General features: G+C 43.4%; 2 protein-coding genes across 2 annotated transcripts in view; both read left to right on the top strand.

The window, feature by feature from the left end:
- Positions 1-14,279, top strand: part of LOC108934005 (class I histocompatibility antigen, F10 alpha chain-like) — a 45,688-nt gene extending 31,409 nt beyond the window's left edge. The window contains exons 8-9 of the mRNA XM_029259988.1: positions 12,394-12,447; positions 14,189-14,279. Coding sequence (XP_029115821.1) covers positions 12,394-12,447; positions 14,189-14,229 — 95 coding nt within the window. The 3' untranslated portion in view covers positions 14,230-14,279. The remainder of the gene's footprint in view (positions 1-12,393; positions 12,448-14,188) is intronic.
- LOC108934006 (class I histocompatibility antigen, F10 alpha chain-like) overlaps positions 7,042-18,916 on the top strand; it is a 35,373-nt gene continuing 23,498 nt past the window's right edge. Inside the window, exon 1 of the mRNA XM_029259998.1 lies at positions 7,042-7,132. The gene's annotated coding sequence lies outside the window, so the exon portion shown is untranslated. The remainder of the gene's footprint in view (positions 7,133-18,916) is intronic.

Here is an 18,916-nt window from a genome sequence, read left to right as displayed (position 1 = left end):
GTGTTGATACATATAGTTATTTACCCACTTATACAGCTGGCTAATTTTTACTGGAGCTATATGAAGTGCCTTCATCTAGAGCGCTACAGCAGTAGGTAGGATTTGAACATGCAACATATGAGTTTACAGACAGCAACCCTACCGAGATGCAACCAGCTACCCCCTTATGTCACAAATCACAGTGGAGCAAAAGTCGGTAGTGGATCAAAGTGCAGAAGTTTACTGTGTGGAGGTGCGAGGAGAGGGAGCAACCAGAGCAGGATCCGTCTGTGAGGATCTTGGGAAACGTGGACATTGTGCAGGACCCAGGTGTGTTGGTCTGAGGGAGCCATCTCAGCACTTCAGGATTGCTTTGAACACACAGACTGGAAGATGTTCAGAGATGATGATACATGCCATAACATCACAGACTTGGAGGAATACGCAGAATCAGTGACTGGCTATATCAGCAAGTGCATAGATGATGTGACTTCCTTCAAGACCATTACCGCACGTGCAAACCAGAAACTGTGGATGACTGCTGAGGTGCGCTCGCTGCTGAAAACCCGAGACACTGCCTTCAGGTCTGGTGACAAGGCAACGTACTGCATGGCAAGGGCCAGTCTATCCCGGGCTATCAGAGAGGCGAAGCGCAACTACGCAGGAAGAATCCACCTTTACTTCCTAAACTACAAGGACACAAAGCGCATGTGGCAAGGCATTCAGGCCATCGCAGACTACAAAGCTACATCACTTGTCTGTGATGGTGACGCCTCGCTCCCAGATGCGTTGAATGATTTCTACGCACGGTTCGAAGCACAGAACAACACGCCAGCAGGTAAGGCCACCCCAACTCCCACCAACCAGGTACTTTGCCTGTCTGCTGCAGACGTCAGGAAGACTCTTTCGAGAGTCAACCCACAGAAAGCTGAGGGTCCTGACAGCATTCCTGGCCGGGTACTTAGGGAATGTGCTGTTCAGCTTGCGGCTGTCTTCACGGACATCTTCAACATCTCTCTGAGCCAGGCTGTTGTCCCTGTGTGCTTCAAGACAACCACAATCATCCCTGTGCCAAAGAATTCATCGGTGTCCTGTCTGAATGACTACCGACCGGTTGCACTCACGCCCATTATCATAAAGTGCTTCAAGCGGCTAGTCATGAAACACATAAAGAGCAGTCTTTGTACCACACTGGACCCATTCCAGTATGCCTACTATCCCATCCATTCAACAGAAGATGCCATATCTGCTGCCATCCACCTTTCCCTGACCCATCTGGACAAAAAGGACAACTATGTAAGGATGCTGTTCATTGACTTCAGTTCAGCATTCAGCACAATCATCCCTCAGAAACTGATTACAAAACTGAGCCTGCTGCATCTGACTACCTCCCTCTGCAACTGGATCCTGAACTTCTTGACTGGGAGACCTCAGTCTGTCAGGATCGGCAACACCACCTCCAGCACCACCACACTGAACACCGGTGCTCCCCAGGGCTGTGTGCTCAGTCCACTGCTGTTTACCCTACTGATTTATGACTGTGCTGCAAAGTTCAGTTCAAATCATATCATCAAGTTTGCTGACGACACTACAGTTGTGGGCCTCATCAGCAACGATGACGAGTCAGCATACAGAGAGGAGGTGACCCACCTCGCAGAATGGTGTAAAGACAACAGTCTATCTCCAAATGTTGACAAGACTAAAGAGATAATTATTGATTTCAGGAGGACCCAAGTAGACCACTCACCTCTGCACATCAATGGAACAGCTGTGGAGAGAGTCAAAAACTCCAGTTTCTTGGTGTGCACATGACAGAGGACCTCTCCTGGACCCTGAACACTACCTGCCTAGCCAAGAAGGCCCAGCAGCATCTCCATTTCTTCCATCAGTATCTCCCATCCTCACTACGTTCAAAAAAGGGATGACAGAGAGCGTCTTGACCAGCTGTCTCACCGCATTGTACGGGAACTGCACAGCCTCCGACCGCAAGACCCTACAGCGAGTGATAAGAACAGCTGAAAAGATCATCGGAGTTCCTCTTCCCTCCATCGACTCCACATGCAACAACCGTTGCATCCGCAAGGCCAACAGCACTGTGGACGACCCCTCTCATCGCTCTCATGGACTCTTCGCCCTGTTGCCATCTGGCAGGAGGTATAGGAGCATCCACGCCACCACCAGCAGACTCCGCAACAGTTTCTTCCCTGAGGCAGTTAGACTTCTCAACACCCAGCTACCTCCCAACATTCAACTGGTTCCGTTGACCAATTAACTCAGTACTACACTACTCCACAACTGCCTACAGCTCACAGCCATACCTGCGTCCTATCCTGTGTAGTTATTTATTTATTTACTTATTCATTGCCTTATGCTATGTTCTGTCTTGCATCATGGTCTCCGAAGAAACGACATTTCGTTCCACTGTACACAAGGTGTATGGAGGAATGACAATAAAAACTACTTGTAGCTTGTAAATTGTAACTTGGATGCGGAGGAGGTAGGAGATGGTGTCGTGAGTCTTTCCAGTGGAGGGGAGATGAAGACACCATCAAGTTCAGAGCCACAGTGGAGGTTGTGGACAAAAGCAGAGTCAGAGTCCAAATGTTGGGACTGAGTGTTTGAGGTCAAGAGTGTTCAAAGGGGCGACGCTGAAGAGCTAGAATGTGTGGGAACCCCAGCAGTAGCGAGAAATCGGTGCTTTTAAAACATTTATTTAACATTTTAATGCTGAGACTTGCCAAGCAAACATTTTACATTAAATCTGTACAGTTTTTATACATTTAACACTTTAGCCATGAGAAACTGTTCCTGTTTAATGCTTTTGGTTTCATGACTTTATGGTACATTTTTCTGGTTTTTATGATGAATAGAGCCATAACTCAGCCCTGTTGCCTCCATATTATTTTATTCTGTTTAAACTTTTTTTTCATTCTTTTCAGAAAGTGACGCTGATTCATCAAGCAGCTCCTTGGGATCTTAGTGACTTTACTGCTGGTGTTTCCTGTAAACCTTCCAGAAACTGGACTGAGTCCATCATTTATAACATACATGAGTACTTGTGTGGCAACATGCTGTGTGATATTGTACTTTGAAAAAGAAAGTCTTGCTGTATTCTGTCTTTTATGGCACAAAGGTGTTTAATGCAACTTTCCCTTTGCTTTGCTGTACAGATGCTCCTCGACTTACGATGGTTTGACTTACGATTTTTTTTGACTTTATGATGGTGCGATAGCGATACACATTCAGTAGAAGCGATACTTCCAATTCTGAATGTAGATTTTTTTCCCAGGCAAACGATATATGTGGTACGATACTCTCTCGTGATCCTGGGCAGTGGTAGCGATGCGCACCTCCCAGTCTGTTACGCTGTCGCTAGTGTAAACAACCGATACTCTACAGCGTTCTGTTTCCAGTGTTTTTTTGGATACCCCGTATCTATATTGTGCTTTGTGCAACCAGCATGTCTACGAAACACCCATCTGTGTTTCCTGTTGCTGGCGAGAAGAAGAAGAGGAAGGCATTTACTCCTGGACAGAAACTGTAATTATTATATTTATTATTATATTTTAATGTCTTCTGTTTGGAAACTCCTGTTTTAAAATATACTTTTCCTGTCTGCTCTCCTTAATCCATTAAGAAACAGTGATATTAATGTTTCCTTTTTTCATAAATTGCAATAGGATGCTTTTTATACAATTTTTATGAGAAAAAAATAAAATAAATTGTACTACTTTCTGTATCTGCCCTGTAGCATCTGTTTCAGTACAGCTTTGAAACATGTTGGAATGTAATTTCTGTTTGCCTACAATCATCTTGAAAAAATCATTAAAATTCCTGAACCCAAAGAATTTCCATCACAGAAGTATGTGTCAAGTGTATGATGTTTGTTCCAGAACCAGAAGCTCCTGCAGACACTATGCCCATGTGTACAGCTCTGTCTCAGGTGTGACTGTACTCATCATCATCATCATTACAGCCATTGTCCTCTGCAGGAGGAGAAGACACCCTGAGGAGTGCCATATAAAACTGAGCGTTCCAATTGAAGTCGGGTGCTTAACAGGAGCCAAGTGCTGCTGGGTGAGGTGCGGGCGTAGTCGTGACAATTAGTTTGTACCCTTTTCAGAAAAGGAAGAGTTTGATTCAGTCACCATCTGCTGAGGATGATCATAAAAGTAATGGTGCTCCTTGTTTTAAAAGCTGTATTTGAAACTTAGGTTACATATTCAGTGTCTATCAGGTACAGTCACATCTTACATACTTTTTACCTGCATACATTGTGTATGTATTTGTATACATACACAAGATACGTAATGTACTGTATATATATATATATATATATATATATATATATATATATATATATATATACACAAGAATAATATATAGTATTAATGTGTATAATAAATGTATAGGCCTGTTATTATATATACTATTCTTATATACTGTATATACAATAACAGGCCTACACATGACCCCGCTTGGGACAAGCAGCTTCAGACAATGTCTGTGTGTGTGTGTGTGTGTAACAGGTAATAATAATACTTTGTAATGTGTTTTGAGGCTGTGCACTGAGCCGTGAAATGGAAAATCACTGTGGAACAGGCTTTACTAGGTCGACGTGACCTGATAGTTGTCCTGCTTGCCTACCAAGAGCATGGAATAACAGGCAGATGTTCCTGCGTTGCCTGGAGAAAGGTGGGTTTAAGAAAAAACTGGATGGTGGGGGCTGGAGCGCTGTCTCTCACACCTAATACTAACTGCTTAACGTCACGGCTGTCCGAACATTACCCTCTTGGCTCATTCCTTCCCGATTTCAGCGCGGAGGAGATTCCTGACGAGAAACGCATGCAGTGGTCATTGGTTGTTTAGTGGTAAAATTCTGCCCTGCTGCCCAGGTTTGGGTTTCATTCCTTGCTGATATAAAAGTCTTGTAATGTTCACAATGAACTGGTATTTGTCTTACATACAGCTACTGTGTTGGTACCTGCAACTGTTTGACCACTTTCTCTTACCTGATACCAAGAGGTCATCATCACGGTTGTCCAGACATTACCCTCATGGCTCGTTTCGTCCTGATTTCAGTGTCCAGGAGATCCCAACTAGCAGCACACTTTCCGGGCAGTGGTGGATCAGAGGTAGGATTCTTACCTTCCGCACAAGAGATCTGGGTTCACTTGGGGATTTCTCCATGTGGGTCATGAGACGGCACCACTGAGACATGTTCATCCAGCACTCAAGATCACGTGTGTGTGGGGAGTATCCCGAATATCCCCAGATCTGAGGACCCTTCAGGAAAAACTGTTCAGCCATTTACATTACATTTATTCACTTAGCAGACACTTTTCTCTAAGGCAACTTAAAAACATGGATACTCTGTAGTGTACTAGCCCACACCTCTTATTCACCATGGTGACTTGCACTGCTAGAGACACCACTTACACTGGGTCACTCTTCCATAGAACAGTGAAACACACTCTCTCAGCGTCACTCACACACTATGGGGGAACCTGAACAGCATGTCTTTGGACTGCGGGAGGAACCCCATGCAGACACCAGGAGAACATGCAAACTCCACACAGACTGAGCAGGGATCAAACCCACATTTTCTCACACCACCCAGGCACTGTGAGACAACAGCACTACTCGCTGTGCCGCCACACCACATCCACAGCTTTATCCGCTGGCACTGTGATTTCTGTGCTCTCCAGCCTCCTCTGTAACATATGAACATATTTTTTCAAAGGCAGGAGAAATTGTGAATAAAAAAGAACAGGTCAGTCCTGGGAAAGTTGTACAGAATGTTCCAGAATAAAAATCTTGAGGTGTTATATCTTGGGGTCACAAACACACCTGGAAATTATCCCTTTAGTTCATTCTGCTGATGAAAAAATACAGTAAGATCATCTGTACTGACACACGAAACTTATTTCACTTTGGATTTAGTTCAGCTGCACACTGTATGAACCGAAGACGAGTCACACGTTGTATTGTTTGCCTTTCCAGCTGATTGTGGTGACGTGGGTGGTCCTTTTCGCTGAGCACGCGCTCCCCACGTGACCCCTGCAAAGAGGGCAGAGATCCCCCGAGGCGCTCGTAATCTTTCAGGTGCACGTGTGTCACTCTTGGCACGTGGCGATCGTGACAATCATTGGAACAGCTTTTCACGACAAGTTGCTGGAAGACCAAGTTATTGCTGTGTCACCAGTGGGGCTTCATTGTACCGTTTTTATTCCGCTTTCCTTGATCTGTACTTCGGTTACTTGCTTTAGTTTAATTTAATTTAATTTAAAGGCCAAGGTTGGCCACATGGTTTCCTGAGAGGTTTTGGGACTTGAAAAGATCACAGGGAAAATTTTTGTTCTTTTAGAGATTCCACAATCTTTCTGTGGTTGTTGGGTCTCTTTTATTCTTCCTCCTTGACTGTGCAGTTGAGGTGGGTGGATCTTCTATGTTTGATTGTCTGGGGCTGTGACACATACAAGGAAACACTGAAAAGATCTGCAATTTAGGACAAGTACCTTACTCAATGGTACTACAGCCAGAGGTGGGACTTGAACCTGTTGCTTTTGCGTCCAATAGCAGCAGCTCTAACCATGCTGTCCCTGGAATCATATTAATAAGAATCTCTTGATCTCAGTGCATGATAAACATGTCAATGATTATGTTCAATAATTTTGTAATTATAAATGCTGAATAATAGATAAACCTTCATGCAGCTACTGTGTGATGTACATTGGTTCATATGGTGGATTATGACAAATTAACTGTACTGTAGAATTGTGTGTCTGCATCCAAGTGTCTTTCTGCTGAAGTAACGAAGACATTGTGTTTTCTATGAGATGTACGTCACTTTGGAGAAAAGTGTCTGCTAAATAAAAGCATCTACATGTAGTAGTAGTAGTAGTAGTAGTAGTAGTAGTAATAATAATAATAATAATAATAATAATAATAATTAATAATCTATTGTGTCATGACATATACTGACCACTAGAGGACAGAGTAGTTATCTACTCGATTACGCAGCACTATTTACAAAGACACACTTGCGCAGGACGTCTTTATCATAACCGCAAGTGAAAGTATTTTGCGAAGAAATTAGTTGTGCGTATAACAGGAGACGTTTGAAAACCAGTCAGAAAAACAGCCTTTCCAGGTAAGATCACGGGTTGCTATTTGACCACATGATCATACATCAATGTTAAAACGTTCAACAATGTATCATCACAGGAAAGGTTCAAGTTCAAGTTGTTTTTGTTGTCATTCCTCTATACAACTTGTGTACAGTGGAACGAAATGTTATTTATTCGGAGATCATGGTGCAACACAGAACGTAGCACAAGACTCCTTCACGTCACTTCTACAAACTGTTTCTTGATCGTTACAGTTTTTTTCATGGTGCACAAATATCACAGAGTTTTTAAACAGTTCCTATTTCAACAACATTAAACCCTCCAGGATGTGAAGGGTTAGGGTGACAGAGGTTCTACAGGTATTGAGGTTATAACCTTTTGACCATCTGAGATCTTGACCAGGTCTGGTTAGCTGGTCCATATTTAGTCTTACATTTATTCATTTAGCAGACACTTTTCTTCAAAGCGACGTACATCTCATAGAAAATACTGTAATGGTTCTGTGGGGAGCTGAAATAGCTCATGTAAATAGTTATTAGTGTTTATGTCTGTAAAATTGCAATTTTATTTCAACAATATTAAAACACTGTTGGTGCTATTTGTCTTCAGAGCAGAAAACAGGTGTACAATTTCTCTTTAAAACACACGATACTTTTCATAAAGTGACACTTTTGAAATTGATTGGGATTTTCACATGAACAAAGACTACGAGTAATAAAGATGGTAGTAGCTGGTATGTGAACCCATGTCCTTTAAGTTGAGAAACAGCAGCTGTAACCAATACACCACCTGCTGGTCCTGGTGCTGTATTTGTTGTTCAGTCCTGTTGAGTCAACGGCAACTCTTGTTGACCACATGTACAGAGTTCCTCCAGAAAGTTCTGTCCTCCACTTGTGTCCTTTGTGTTGAGAGGAGGGAGTCCACTGGTAGTGATTGAGTCTATTCATGCAGTCAAAGTGGTTATTATTATTAGGGTAGTATATTAATCCCTGGGAGGTGCAGTGGCGCAGTGAGTTGGACCACAGTCCTACTCTCTAGTGGGTCTGGGGTTCGAATCCCGCTTGGGGTGCCTTGTGGCGGACTGGCATCCTGTCCTAGGTGTGTCCCCTTCCCCCTCTGGCCTTACGCCCTGTGTTACCGGGTAGGCTCCGTGACCCCGTCTGGGACAAGCGGTTCTGAAAATGTGTGTGTGTGTGTATTAATCCCTGTGTGACTTCTCTTATTCTAAATAGAGCACACGTATAATATAGAAAACAGAAGCTATTGAACTAGTGTCCCACTCCCAGGAACAAGCAGAGCAGCAACACCTGCGGCTAATTGATGAGACCCGGTATAAAGGGTGCTCTGTGACCACACAACACCGCTGATTCTTTCTTCAACATGTCCTTGTGTGGATTGTGCAGAATCAGCGGTGCTCCTTGCGTTATTCGTGCTTCATGTTCTGAGCTCCTGACTTCTGACCCTCGTCTGTTCACCTGACTACTCTAAGTCTTGAACGACCCTTACCTGTCCCTGACCGCTGTTTTCGTCTGTCTGAGAGAACCCGTCCTGAAATAAAGCCGACCCGCACTTGGGTCCATCACCTTACATCCAGTTTCCAGCCCCTTCTGTATGACAACTAGAATAATTGAATTCCACTTTTTAAGAATTCTGTTCTTCCTCATGTTCAAATTCAAACACCCAAAAACTGCTCTCCATAAAATTAATGAAGCACTTCTTCGATCTATAACAAACACTTCCTGAATACGCAGTAGTGACTGTATACAGACTCAATAAATAAATAAATACTTCTACATGTAAGAATATTTGTGCTCATAACGAAAAATTGGTGGTTGAGTGATGAAACTGCTGTTTACCATATATGAGACCTGGGTTCTATTCCCAGTCAATGTAAAGTGTCTGTAAGATAATGGTCACAGTTCTGTTTCATGTAAAACTCTTTCAGTGCTTTCCAGGGGACAGATTATAGTGTAGTAGTAGCAACGTCTATTTTTAGACCTGAATGTTGCAAGTTTGAATCCCACCTCCAACTGTGGTGTCCTTTAGCAAGGTACTTACCCTGAACTGCTGATGTAAAATTATCCTGCTGTATAAATGTGTGAATAATTGCATGTTTCTTTAGAGAAACGTGTCAAATAAATGTATAACCTGAAGTGAAGGTCTTGTTCCAGGAACTGAGGAAGTGGATTTGATCTCTGCTCAGTCTGTGTGGAATTTGTATGTTTTTTCTTGTGTCTACATGGGTTTCCTCTTGGTGCTCTGGTTTCCTCACACAATCCGCAGACATACAGTTCAGGTGAACTGATGACTTTAAATTGCTCTTACTGTATCAATGGGTATGTGTGCTATCCTGTGATGGACTGGTGTTCTGTCCACGGTGTACCCCCAGCCTTGAACCCAATACTTTCAGTTCACCATGACCCCATTCAGGTCAAGTGGTTATTAAAATTGTATGAATTTTCAGAGACTATATACAATGTAATTTTACAGCTCAAAGATATAAAAAAATGTGCTCAGTTGCCAAAGTGCAGCAGAAAGATAAATCTGTGTAAAATATTCTGTATGAACTATAAATGTGTGGATCACAGTGAAAGACTCCTGTGTGAGACACCATGACCGGTCCAACCCACTGCGCCACCATGCCACCATGCCCCCCTCATGGTAGTACTAGTTTAGATTAATTTACCTGGTTTGTTTCACTAACAACCAATGAACTGTCTTCAAGCTACACAAACCCTACAGCTGTTCTCTTTGCTCTCACTGTTTTATGTGCTTTAGGACAAAACAAGCAGCAGAGACACGGTTTCCAGCATCATCATCATCATGAAGGTACCTGCAGTGGTGCTGTTGATCCTGGGCTCTGTTCACCTGGTCACTACGGGTAAAGTACTGAGTTTTACTACACTGATATGACTACATATAGTGGTACTGAGTGTATCCACTAACAAACACGCTTCAACATCAGTACTGTCAAAAAACTGACTCTGTTAAAAAAGATATGGTGTTGTCTGTATACAACCAGTATTCCACAGATACAGTAAAAGAACATAATGAACTATATGTGAGTGTTAAAATATGATTTTTATTTTGGTATTTGGATATCAATTTTTTTTTGTGTTCTTTTTGAGTTATCGAGTAATTATGGGGCAGCACGGTAGCAGAGTGAGTAGCGCTGCTGTCTCACAACGCCCCGATGGTCCGAGAGGATGTAGATTTGATCCCTACTCAGGCAATGTTTGTATGTTCTCCCCATGTCTGTGTGGGTTTCTTCCGCGTACTCTGGTTTCCTCCCACAGTCCAAAGACATGATGTTCAGGTTCACCTACAGAGTGTGTGAGTGACAGAGGGTGTGTGTGTGTGTGTGTGTGTGTGTGTGTGTGTGTGTGTTCCACTGATGTATGGATGAGTGACCCATTGCAAGTAATGTATCTAGCAGTGTAAGTCACCTTGGTGAATAAGGTGTGTGGGCTGATAACACTGCATAGAGTTCATTGGAAGTCACTCTGGAGAAAAGCATCTGCTATATAAGCAAATGTAATTGTGATGATGATCATTGAAATACGAATAATCTGAAAAACTCAGATATTTCATTCAAGATGTAAATTTTTTTAAGATTAAAGTGTTTAAAATATTAATAAGATCTTTCTGTTTTTTCTAAAACAGACTCCCACTCTCTCTCATTGGTGGCTACATTCATATGTGGAAAGACACAGTTCCCAGAGTTCACTATGGTACTGTTGGTCAATGATGTTCCTGTGGAATACTATGATAGTGGCATAAAGAAGATTGTTTCTCGGAGACACTGGAGGGTAAATGACTCCATACAGGAAACTGATCTCAGAGATTATGTGGTTGCAGATGTTTATAATGACCTGCAACAATCATCTCACACACTGATGAAGAAGTATAATCATACTCAAGGTGAGAAAACTGTTCATCTGAAGTTCTTCTGAGGTCTTTCAGGAAAAATATTATTGGTGTTTGAATGTGAATTTCGACGTTAAACTGAACAGTTCTCAGACCTCATATGATACAGTTTCTATTAGATAAATAAAACACACATTGATTGTATCTATATATCAATATAGTGAATATCATAAGTGTCTCTCTCTGTGTTTATCTGATTTCTACAGGAGTTCATGTTTATCAGAGTTTCACAGCCTGTCACCTGGAGGATGATACACTGAGAAGAGGTTTTTTTATAACCGCTTATGATGGAGAAGAAAAATATGAATATGATGCACTCAGTCATACACAGAATACACTTGTGCCAGAGTTTGTCTGGAGGAAAGTAACAAGTGACATCAGAAAACAGATTTTCTCAAGTATCTACCAGCCTCTGTGTGTGAGGACACTTAGGAGATACCTGCAGGAGGACAAGAACATACTGCTGAGGAAAGGTACAGTACTGTGTTGGTATCTGTTCACACACTCAGTGAGAGTTCAGTGTAGTTCATTGTCTTGTGTTTTACTGGGAACCCAGACTGGTCTCTACAGGACACTGTATTTACACATAAGTAAAAAGTCCACATTAAATTGTAAAGATCAACACACTGATGAAAGTGAAATGAGTTATGTTGACTATGGTACATGAATTACTCATCACTCATCAGTGACAGCTCTCAAACAGGAAGTCCTCTTTCTGACCCCACAGAGCGTCCCAGAGTGAGGGTCATACAGAAGACAGAGCCACACAGCGGAAGGACACAGGTGAGCTGTGTGGCCACCGGCTTCTACCCCCGACGCGTCAACGTGACCCTGCTGAGGGACGACCGGCCCGTCCCAGACCGGGAGCTCACGGGAGGAGAGGTGCTGCCCAACGGAGACGGGACCTACCAGCTGAGAAGGAGTCTGAGTGTCAGTGAGGAGGAGCTGAGAGAGAGACACCGCTACACCTGTACTGTGTCGCACCTGAGTGTGGACAACAAGCTGGACGTCAGCTGGGGTAAGACACCTGTACGCCTGGACTCTATATGAGTTATGATCTATATGAACCGTGTGTGTCCATGCTCTTTGTTCCAGAACCAGAAGCTCCTGCAGACCCTGTGCTCATCAGTGCAGTTCTCATCGCTGTCCTGGTTCTCACTGCACTCATCGTCACAGCCATTGTCCTCTGCAGGAAGAGAAGACACACTGGTGAGGAGGATGAGGACTGGATGATGGACAGATCCATTATTGTCACACTAATAAACTGTGGAGTCACAATCAGGGACACAGAGGAGGTGTTTCACTGAGGTTTCCCATAACCCTCCTCTACTGATCATACTGTGTCATTTCTTTCCAGGGATCAAGAACTTGTGTCCATCAGCTGCTGGAGTGAAATACGCTGCAGCCCAGAGTGAGTACCACACCTGTGTGAATGTACACTAGTAACACACGTAGAGTATAAAGGGCTCAATGTACCTGACACCTGTCTGTGGGATTCCCACTGCTCTGTCCCTCCATGTCCTCATCGCTCAGTTTGTCCTCTTGACTCCCAGTCACAGACCAGGTGTGTTGAAGGAGAACCTCAGACGTCCTCTTGTGTCCCAACTGAAAGAAAATCTGTTTATTAGATATATTTCCAGGATTTATTGGAAGTTTATGAAGATCCAACCAAAACTTGTAGTATAATTTAAAAGCACAGAAGGGAATTAAGGTTAATTTTTACTCCACTTTACCCCATGTAGGGTGTAGTTTCTGCTGTGTGTCTCAGTTGAGGTTTTTTACTGAACAAATAGAACTGACTGAGTCTCAGGATGATTTTTAGTCACTTTAACGCTTTACTTTGGCACATATCAGTCCTGCGGATGGTGTTCATACATGAATACAGTTTCCTGTACTGATACCTATACTTACCTACATTTACTCAGTATTTACTCAGTTAGCGGATGTTTTTCTCCAAAACAGTTATTTACCTATTTATACAGCTGGGTAACTCTTTTTTTACTGGAGCAATTTAGGGTAAGTACCTCACTCAACAGTACTGCAGCTGGAGGGGGGAATTGAACCTGTGATCTTGGGAGACCAAAGGTAACAGCTCTGACCACTAGGGTACCAGGCGTCTCCTTAATGGGTTAAATTCTGCTTCAGCCAACTAATGAATTAACATTTGAACATTTTGTGAGAAATTCACTGACTTTGAAATTATGCTTTTTAATGCTGTGAACCACTAACAATGGTGGCAACTTAAACATAGTTTTAATTTAAGGAAAACCATATCTATAGTATATAAATATATCTGTACAATTTCAAGGAAGTGAATATTCTGCTGTAGTAAAATTAGATATTGTTCCTCCAGCTAATGGAATAAGTACAAAAGAAATGTAACCACAGTACGACCAATTGATTATATAATGAGAACAACCTAGAACATGTGGAAACCCCAGCACTGCCAAAAAATAGGTATTTTAAAAACATTTATTTGAGATTATAATGCAGATACTTGAAACACTATTAATTATAAAGTAAATCTGTGCATTTTATGCTTCAACAACAATTTGGAATATAAAAAAAAAATGCAGTGTACAGAAGAAACTCAGGTAATGTCATGTTCGCGTCTGAGGGAAGCGGCGGACCCAAGTGCAGAGCGGTAATCGTGGTGTCTTCGGGGAAATCCAAGAGAGGAGGTCAGAGGACGGGCAAAGGGTCTTCGAGGTGCGAACGTCGTAACAGGGAGGATCCAAAAGGCAAGGTCAGTGTGCAGGCAAGAGGTCGATAATCCGAAGGAGGCAGTAGATCGGGGGAACAAGGGACGGGTTCGGGGAAGGTGTTCAGGAACAGGAAATGGCTGGAGAAGGTCGCTAACGAGGAGGCAGATCAAGGTTCCGCATCAGCTGGTTGTCTGACGCAGCCTTTTATGCTGCAGTCTGCGTCGTGTCCCAGGTCTTCCCTGTTGGCCCGGAGGTGTGGGCGTGGCAGGTAAAAGTTTTTAAGCATCGAAATGATAAAAATGTGAATTACCCCCATAATGCCTATAGTTAAAGGACTCTTATGACTGTATGGTAGATCTTCTGTTTTTAATGATGAATAAACCCATTAGTCAGTCGTGTTGCCTCCATATTATTTCATTTTGATCAAACCCTTTTTATTCTTTTCAGAAAGTGATGCTGATTCATCAAGCAGCTCCTCGGGATCTTAATGACTTTACTGCTCCTGTCTTCTGTAAACCTTCCAGAAACTGGACTGAGCCCATCATTTATAACATACATAATTACTTGTGGGGCAACATGTTGTGTGATGTTATATTTTCAAAGTTTCCTATTGCTTTGCTGTATATTAAATTAATAACACTGTAGTCCTGTTCTAGTGACAGTAAAATGTACTTTTCCTGTTTGTTCTCATTTACTTATAAAGGCAGAGTCATATTAATATCACCTTTTTCACATAAACTTTAATAGGAATGTTTTCAAAAGTTGTAGTGTGACTCACATGTTTCTGATGACAGGAATAAATAAAAAAAATTTACTTCTGGTTTGTAGCATCTGTTTCATTACAGCCGAAAATACAGCAATACAAAATTACTTTTAATGCAAAACCAAGTCATAATTTGTCTTAGAAACTATAACAGTATTTAAACACTCAGTAAAACCTTGTCTCTTTATTCTCCCCCTCAATGCCCATAACTAAAATATTACAGTATAATATAATATTAGAAAGTTCTTCAAGTGTAAACCTGGGGACAAATATGGATTGCTAGGAAAATCCAGGCCCCGCTCCACAGGGGGGCCATGGTGGGCCTGGCCCACCCAATCAAAAGCTTGGTTCCACCCTGGCCCTACACCCCACAACCAATCACAAAATGGGTGCGATATTTAGTTCAGAGTCGGGGGTGCGGTGGCGCAGTGGGTTGACCCGGGTCCTGCTCTCCGGTGGGTCTGGGGTTTGAGTCTCGCTCGGAGTGCCTTGCGGCGGACTGGCGTCCCGTCCTGGGTGTGTCCCCTCCCCCTCCGGTCTTACGTCCTGTGTTGCCAGGTCAGGCTCTGGCTCCTTGCAACCCCGTATGGGACAGGCGGTTCAGACGATGTGGTGGTGGTGGTATTTAGTTCAGCACCAAATATTTTATTTATTTATTTAGTTTTTTTTTCTTTTGACTGTCGACACAAATAGCCTTAGCCTCATTCACTTCGCTACGTTTGAGGTTAACGGACGTGCTGAATTACGAAGCAACGATCGAAACAGCCAGTGAACTGTATTAGAATTATTAGAGAACTTTATTACTACTTTACACTTTAGTAGCCTAAGACAACACATGTAGAGATTTCTTGTTCCGAAAGGACAAAGGAAAACCACTTTAGCTCACCAGGACACAGCTACCACCTCATCCATCTGCGGCAATGAGGTTGGAGAAATAGACGAGTCAAGTAAGTTCATCAGCAGCTTCCGATCGTGTCAAAAACACAGTTACACCCATTCAAAACTGCAACAGTTCGGTCCCAGATGATTTAAACAGGGCAAATCCTCATCAGCTGGTTCTGCAATTATATCCCTGAACTCTTTTTGGAGGGAAGGAGAGATGCTTTTCAGCCGCTTGGTATCAGTCACGACCTTGTCTTGAATATTCTGTAGAGCACGATGCTACTTTTGTTTTTCGTGTCAAGTGTTTGGTGCTGCTTTCTCCGAAAAAGACACTTTCGTTTCGACGGGTTTTAAAAACTGGAAAGCAGCATTAGAACGTGACCGCAGGCGAGCTTCAAAAACATGCTTGTAGCCAGGCTCATTTACAGGCCTCAACCGCGTGGACAGAGTTTTGCCGCCAACAGTACAGGTGTCGGGAGAGACCGTAGCATGCTCGCTCGGCCCCCAACACATAGAAAAGTGTGGCAGGTGTTGTGAAATTTTTAGAGGTCAATGAGCTTCCACTACGTGGGATTGGAAAACATCTGACATTGAGGAGGATTGCATAGCTGCAGGGCTTTTTGCCAACTTGTTTAAAAACACGTTGGAAAAAGATAAATACCTTGCTGACTTTACATCAAATATCACACAAAATGCAAAGTACACTTCCAAAACCATCCAGAATGAAGTGATTGGAATTTTGGTATCCATGGTTCTGAAAAAAATAAAACAGAAATATGACACTGCTGATCCAGCTGCATTCTGCTTAAAAAGTGATGATGGCACAAGGGATCGGTGCAACATTGAAAATGTATCTGTTGTAATCCGCTTTGTGTGCAACGGTGTGGCAGAGGAACATCTCGTTGGCTTATTAGAACTCCAGCAGCTTGATGCAGATTACATCACAACTGAAATATTACAACACTTGTCTGAAACAGGAATCAGTGCTGACAATATACTGAGCCAGTGTTATGATGGAGCATCAGTGATGAGTGGGGTGCGATGCAGTGTTCAGGCTTTATTGCAAAAAAGTTGGACAGGCATATCCCCTAAATCCACTGCTATAACCACCAGCTTCACCTCTCAATCATACATGCAATTCAAAGTGAACCGTAACATGCCGAAGCGGGCAGGAAGGGGGGCGGAGTCCGGGGTAAGCCAGTCGCAGCTGGGGCTGATTGCAACCTCTATTTCGTCCCCCGGACCCGCCAGTGAGGGGGAGAGAGAGACGGAGGAGAAGAGAGAGAGAGAAAGAGAGAGACCTGCGACAGCCATGACCCTGATCCCGATCCTGACCATGACCCCGATCCCGACCACAGCCCCGATCCCGACCGCGACCCCGAAGCACCGCCCCGCTCTACCAGTTCCCGGTTTCCCCTTTCCCCCACTGTTATCTTCCCCTGCACCGCCCTAAATAAACGCCACCGAGAGGCGAGCCCCTCACCTGTTCTGTCTCCTCTCTCACATGAACCTTGTGTCAAAAGTTTCTTTGACTTGTCAGGTTCCCTGTACTCTTTATTCAGGCATCATTTTGTCTGTCAGAGGTACAGTTGGCCGTATCTCAAGAGATTGTTAGAAATCCTCTGGACAAGTCATTTTGAAGTCATCAAGTGTATTGTGGAGAATGAGGAAGTCATTCTTAACATTCTTTCCAAGGTTTCCAGGGATGACAATGACTCAGTTGACCTTGCAAAAGAAGCCTCTGGGCTTCTCTTTCAGCTGAAGCGACACCAGTTGTCTGACGTTGGCTGATTTCTGATACATCTTCTTTCCATTTTGAAACCAAAAGAATAACATCGCGGATACAAGCAGCTGAAATGAGTTTTCTCCGCAGGGTGTTGGGACTCACTCCGCAAGGGTGTTGGGTGAGGAGTTCGGACATCCAGAAGGCACTCAGAGTAGAGCCGCCACTCCTCCACATCGAGAGGAGCCAGTTGAGGTGGTTCGGGCATCTGATAAGGATGCCCCCTGGATGCCTCCTACTGGAGGTATACCGGGCACGGCCAACTGGGACGAGACCCTGAGGTCAGTCCAGGACCTGCTGAAGGGATTATATCTCGCAGTTAGCCTGGGAACGGCTGGGGATCCCGCAGGCTGAGCTGGATCAAGTTGCAGGAAACTGGGGCGGCTGGGCCTCTCTGCTCTCCCTGTTGCCACCGTGACTGAATAAATTAAATGAATAAATGTAATGTAAATTGTTTAAGAGACTGCTGTCTATGCGCCCTTCTTCGGCCCCTCTGAGCACAACGTGTTACAGTATAATGACCCCACGTATACAGTGTGTTCTCAGTGAACTTGAGTTTCACAGTGAATAGGCATTTAGAAGATACCCAAGCACATTCACGTCTACTTTTTATAGATTTTAGTTCAGCTTTTAACACACTTCAACGCCAGCTACTAATTTGGAAACTGACGGAGTTAAAAGTGAACCCTTTTTGCATTAAGTGGTTTCATTCACACACACACACTTTCAGAACCGCTTGTCCCATACGGGGTCACGGGGAACCGGAGCCTACCCGGCAACACAGGGCGTAAGGCCGGAAGGGGAGGGGACACACCCAGGATGGGACGCCAGTCCGCCGCAAGGCACCCCAAGCGGGGCTCGAACCCCAGACCCCCCGGAGAGCAGGACTGCAGTCCAACCCACTGCGCCACCGCACCCCTTCTGGTTTCATTCATTTCTAACAAATTCAACACAACAAGTCAGGGTCAATAATTCCTATTCCGAGATGAAAACTACTAATATGGGGGTCCCACAAGGCTGTGTTAGCTCACCCATTTTATTTACATCATACACTAATGAGTGTGTTACTAGTCAGGATAATACCTTCTTCATCAAATTTTCTGATGATGCTGCAATATTGAGTTTATTGGACAGGAACACCCCACCTTCGCAGTACTTTTCTGAGGTTGCCAGCTTTGTGGGGTGGTGTGACAACAACTCCTTGATTTTAAATGAAATGAAGACTATTGAAATGATCTTCGACCCCAGATCTGTGGGGGATCATAGTCCTCTAATAATACATGGAAATACTATTGAACAGGTTTCTTCATATAAATACTTGGGTGTTTATATTGATGATCTGTTATGCTGGTCTGCTCACATAAACAGTCTGTGTTCTAGATTGCAGCAGAGACTATACTTTTTGCGAAGGTTGAAAGTATTTGGCGTAAACCAGAAGATTCTATTTCTGTTTTACCAGTCTGTTTTTGAGAGCTTGATAAGATATGGTATTCCAGCATGGTACGGAAAGCTGACTGTCCAATAAAAATCAAAACTTGGAAGACTAGTACATACTGCCCTGAAAATTATTGGGTGGGAAGAGAAAAGACCCATACAGGAATTGTATGAGGCATCTATTTTAAAACAAGCTAAAAAAATTGTGACTGATGACACACACATTTTACATGAGAACTTTAACATGTTACCCGCAGGGAGACGATTTAGAATCTTGATGTGTAAATCAAATTGTTATAAGAATTCTTTTGTG

This window comes from Scleropages formosus, chromosome 18, assembly GCF_900964775.1.
Source record: "Scleropages formosus chromosome 18, fSclFor1.1, whole genome shotgun sequence".
Lineage (NCBI taxonomy): Eukaryota > Metazoa > Chordata > Actinopteri > Osteoglossiformes > Osteoglossidae > Scleropages > Scleropages formosus.
Note: the sequence above shows the minus strand (reverse complement) of the source record. Positions and strands in the feature narration are given on the sequence as shown.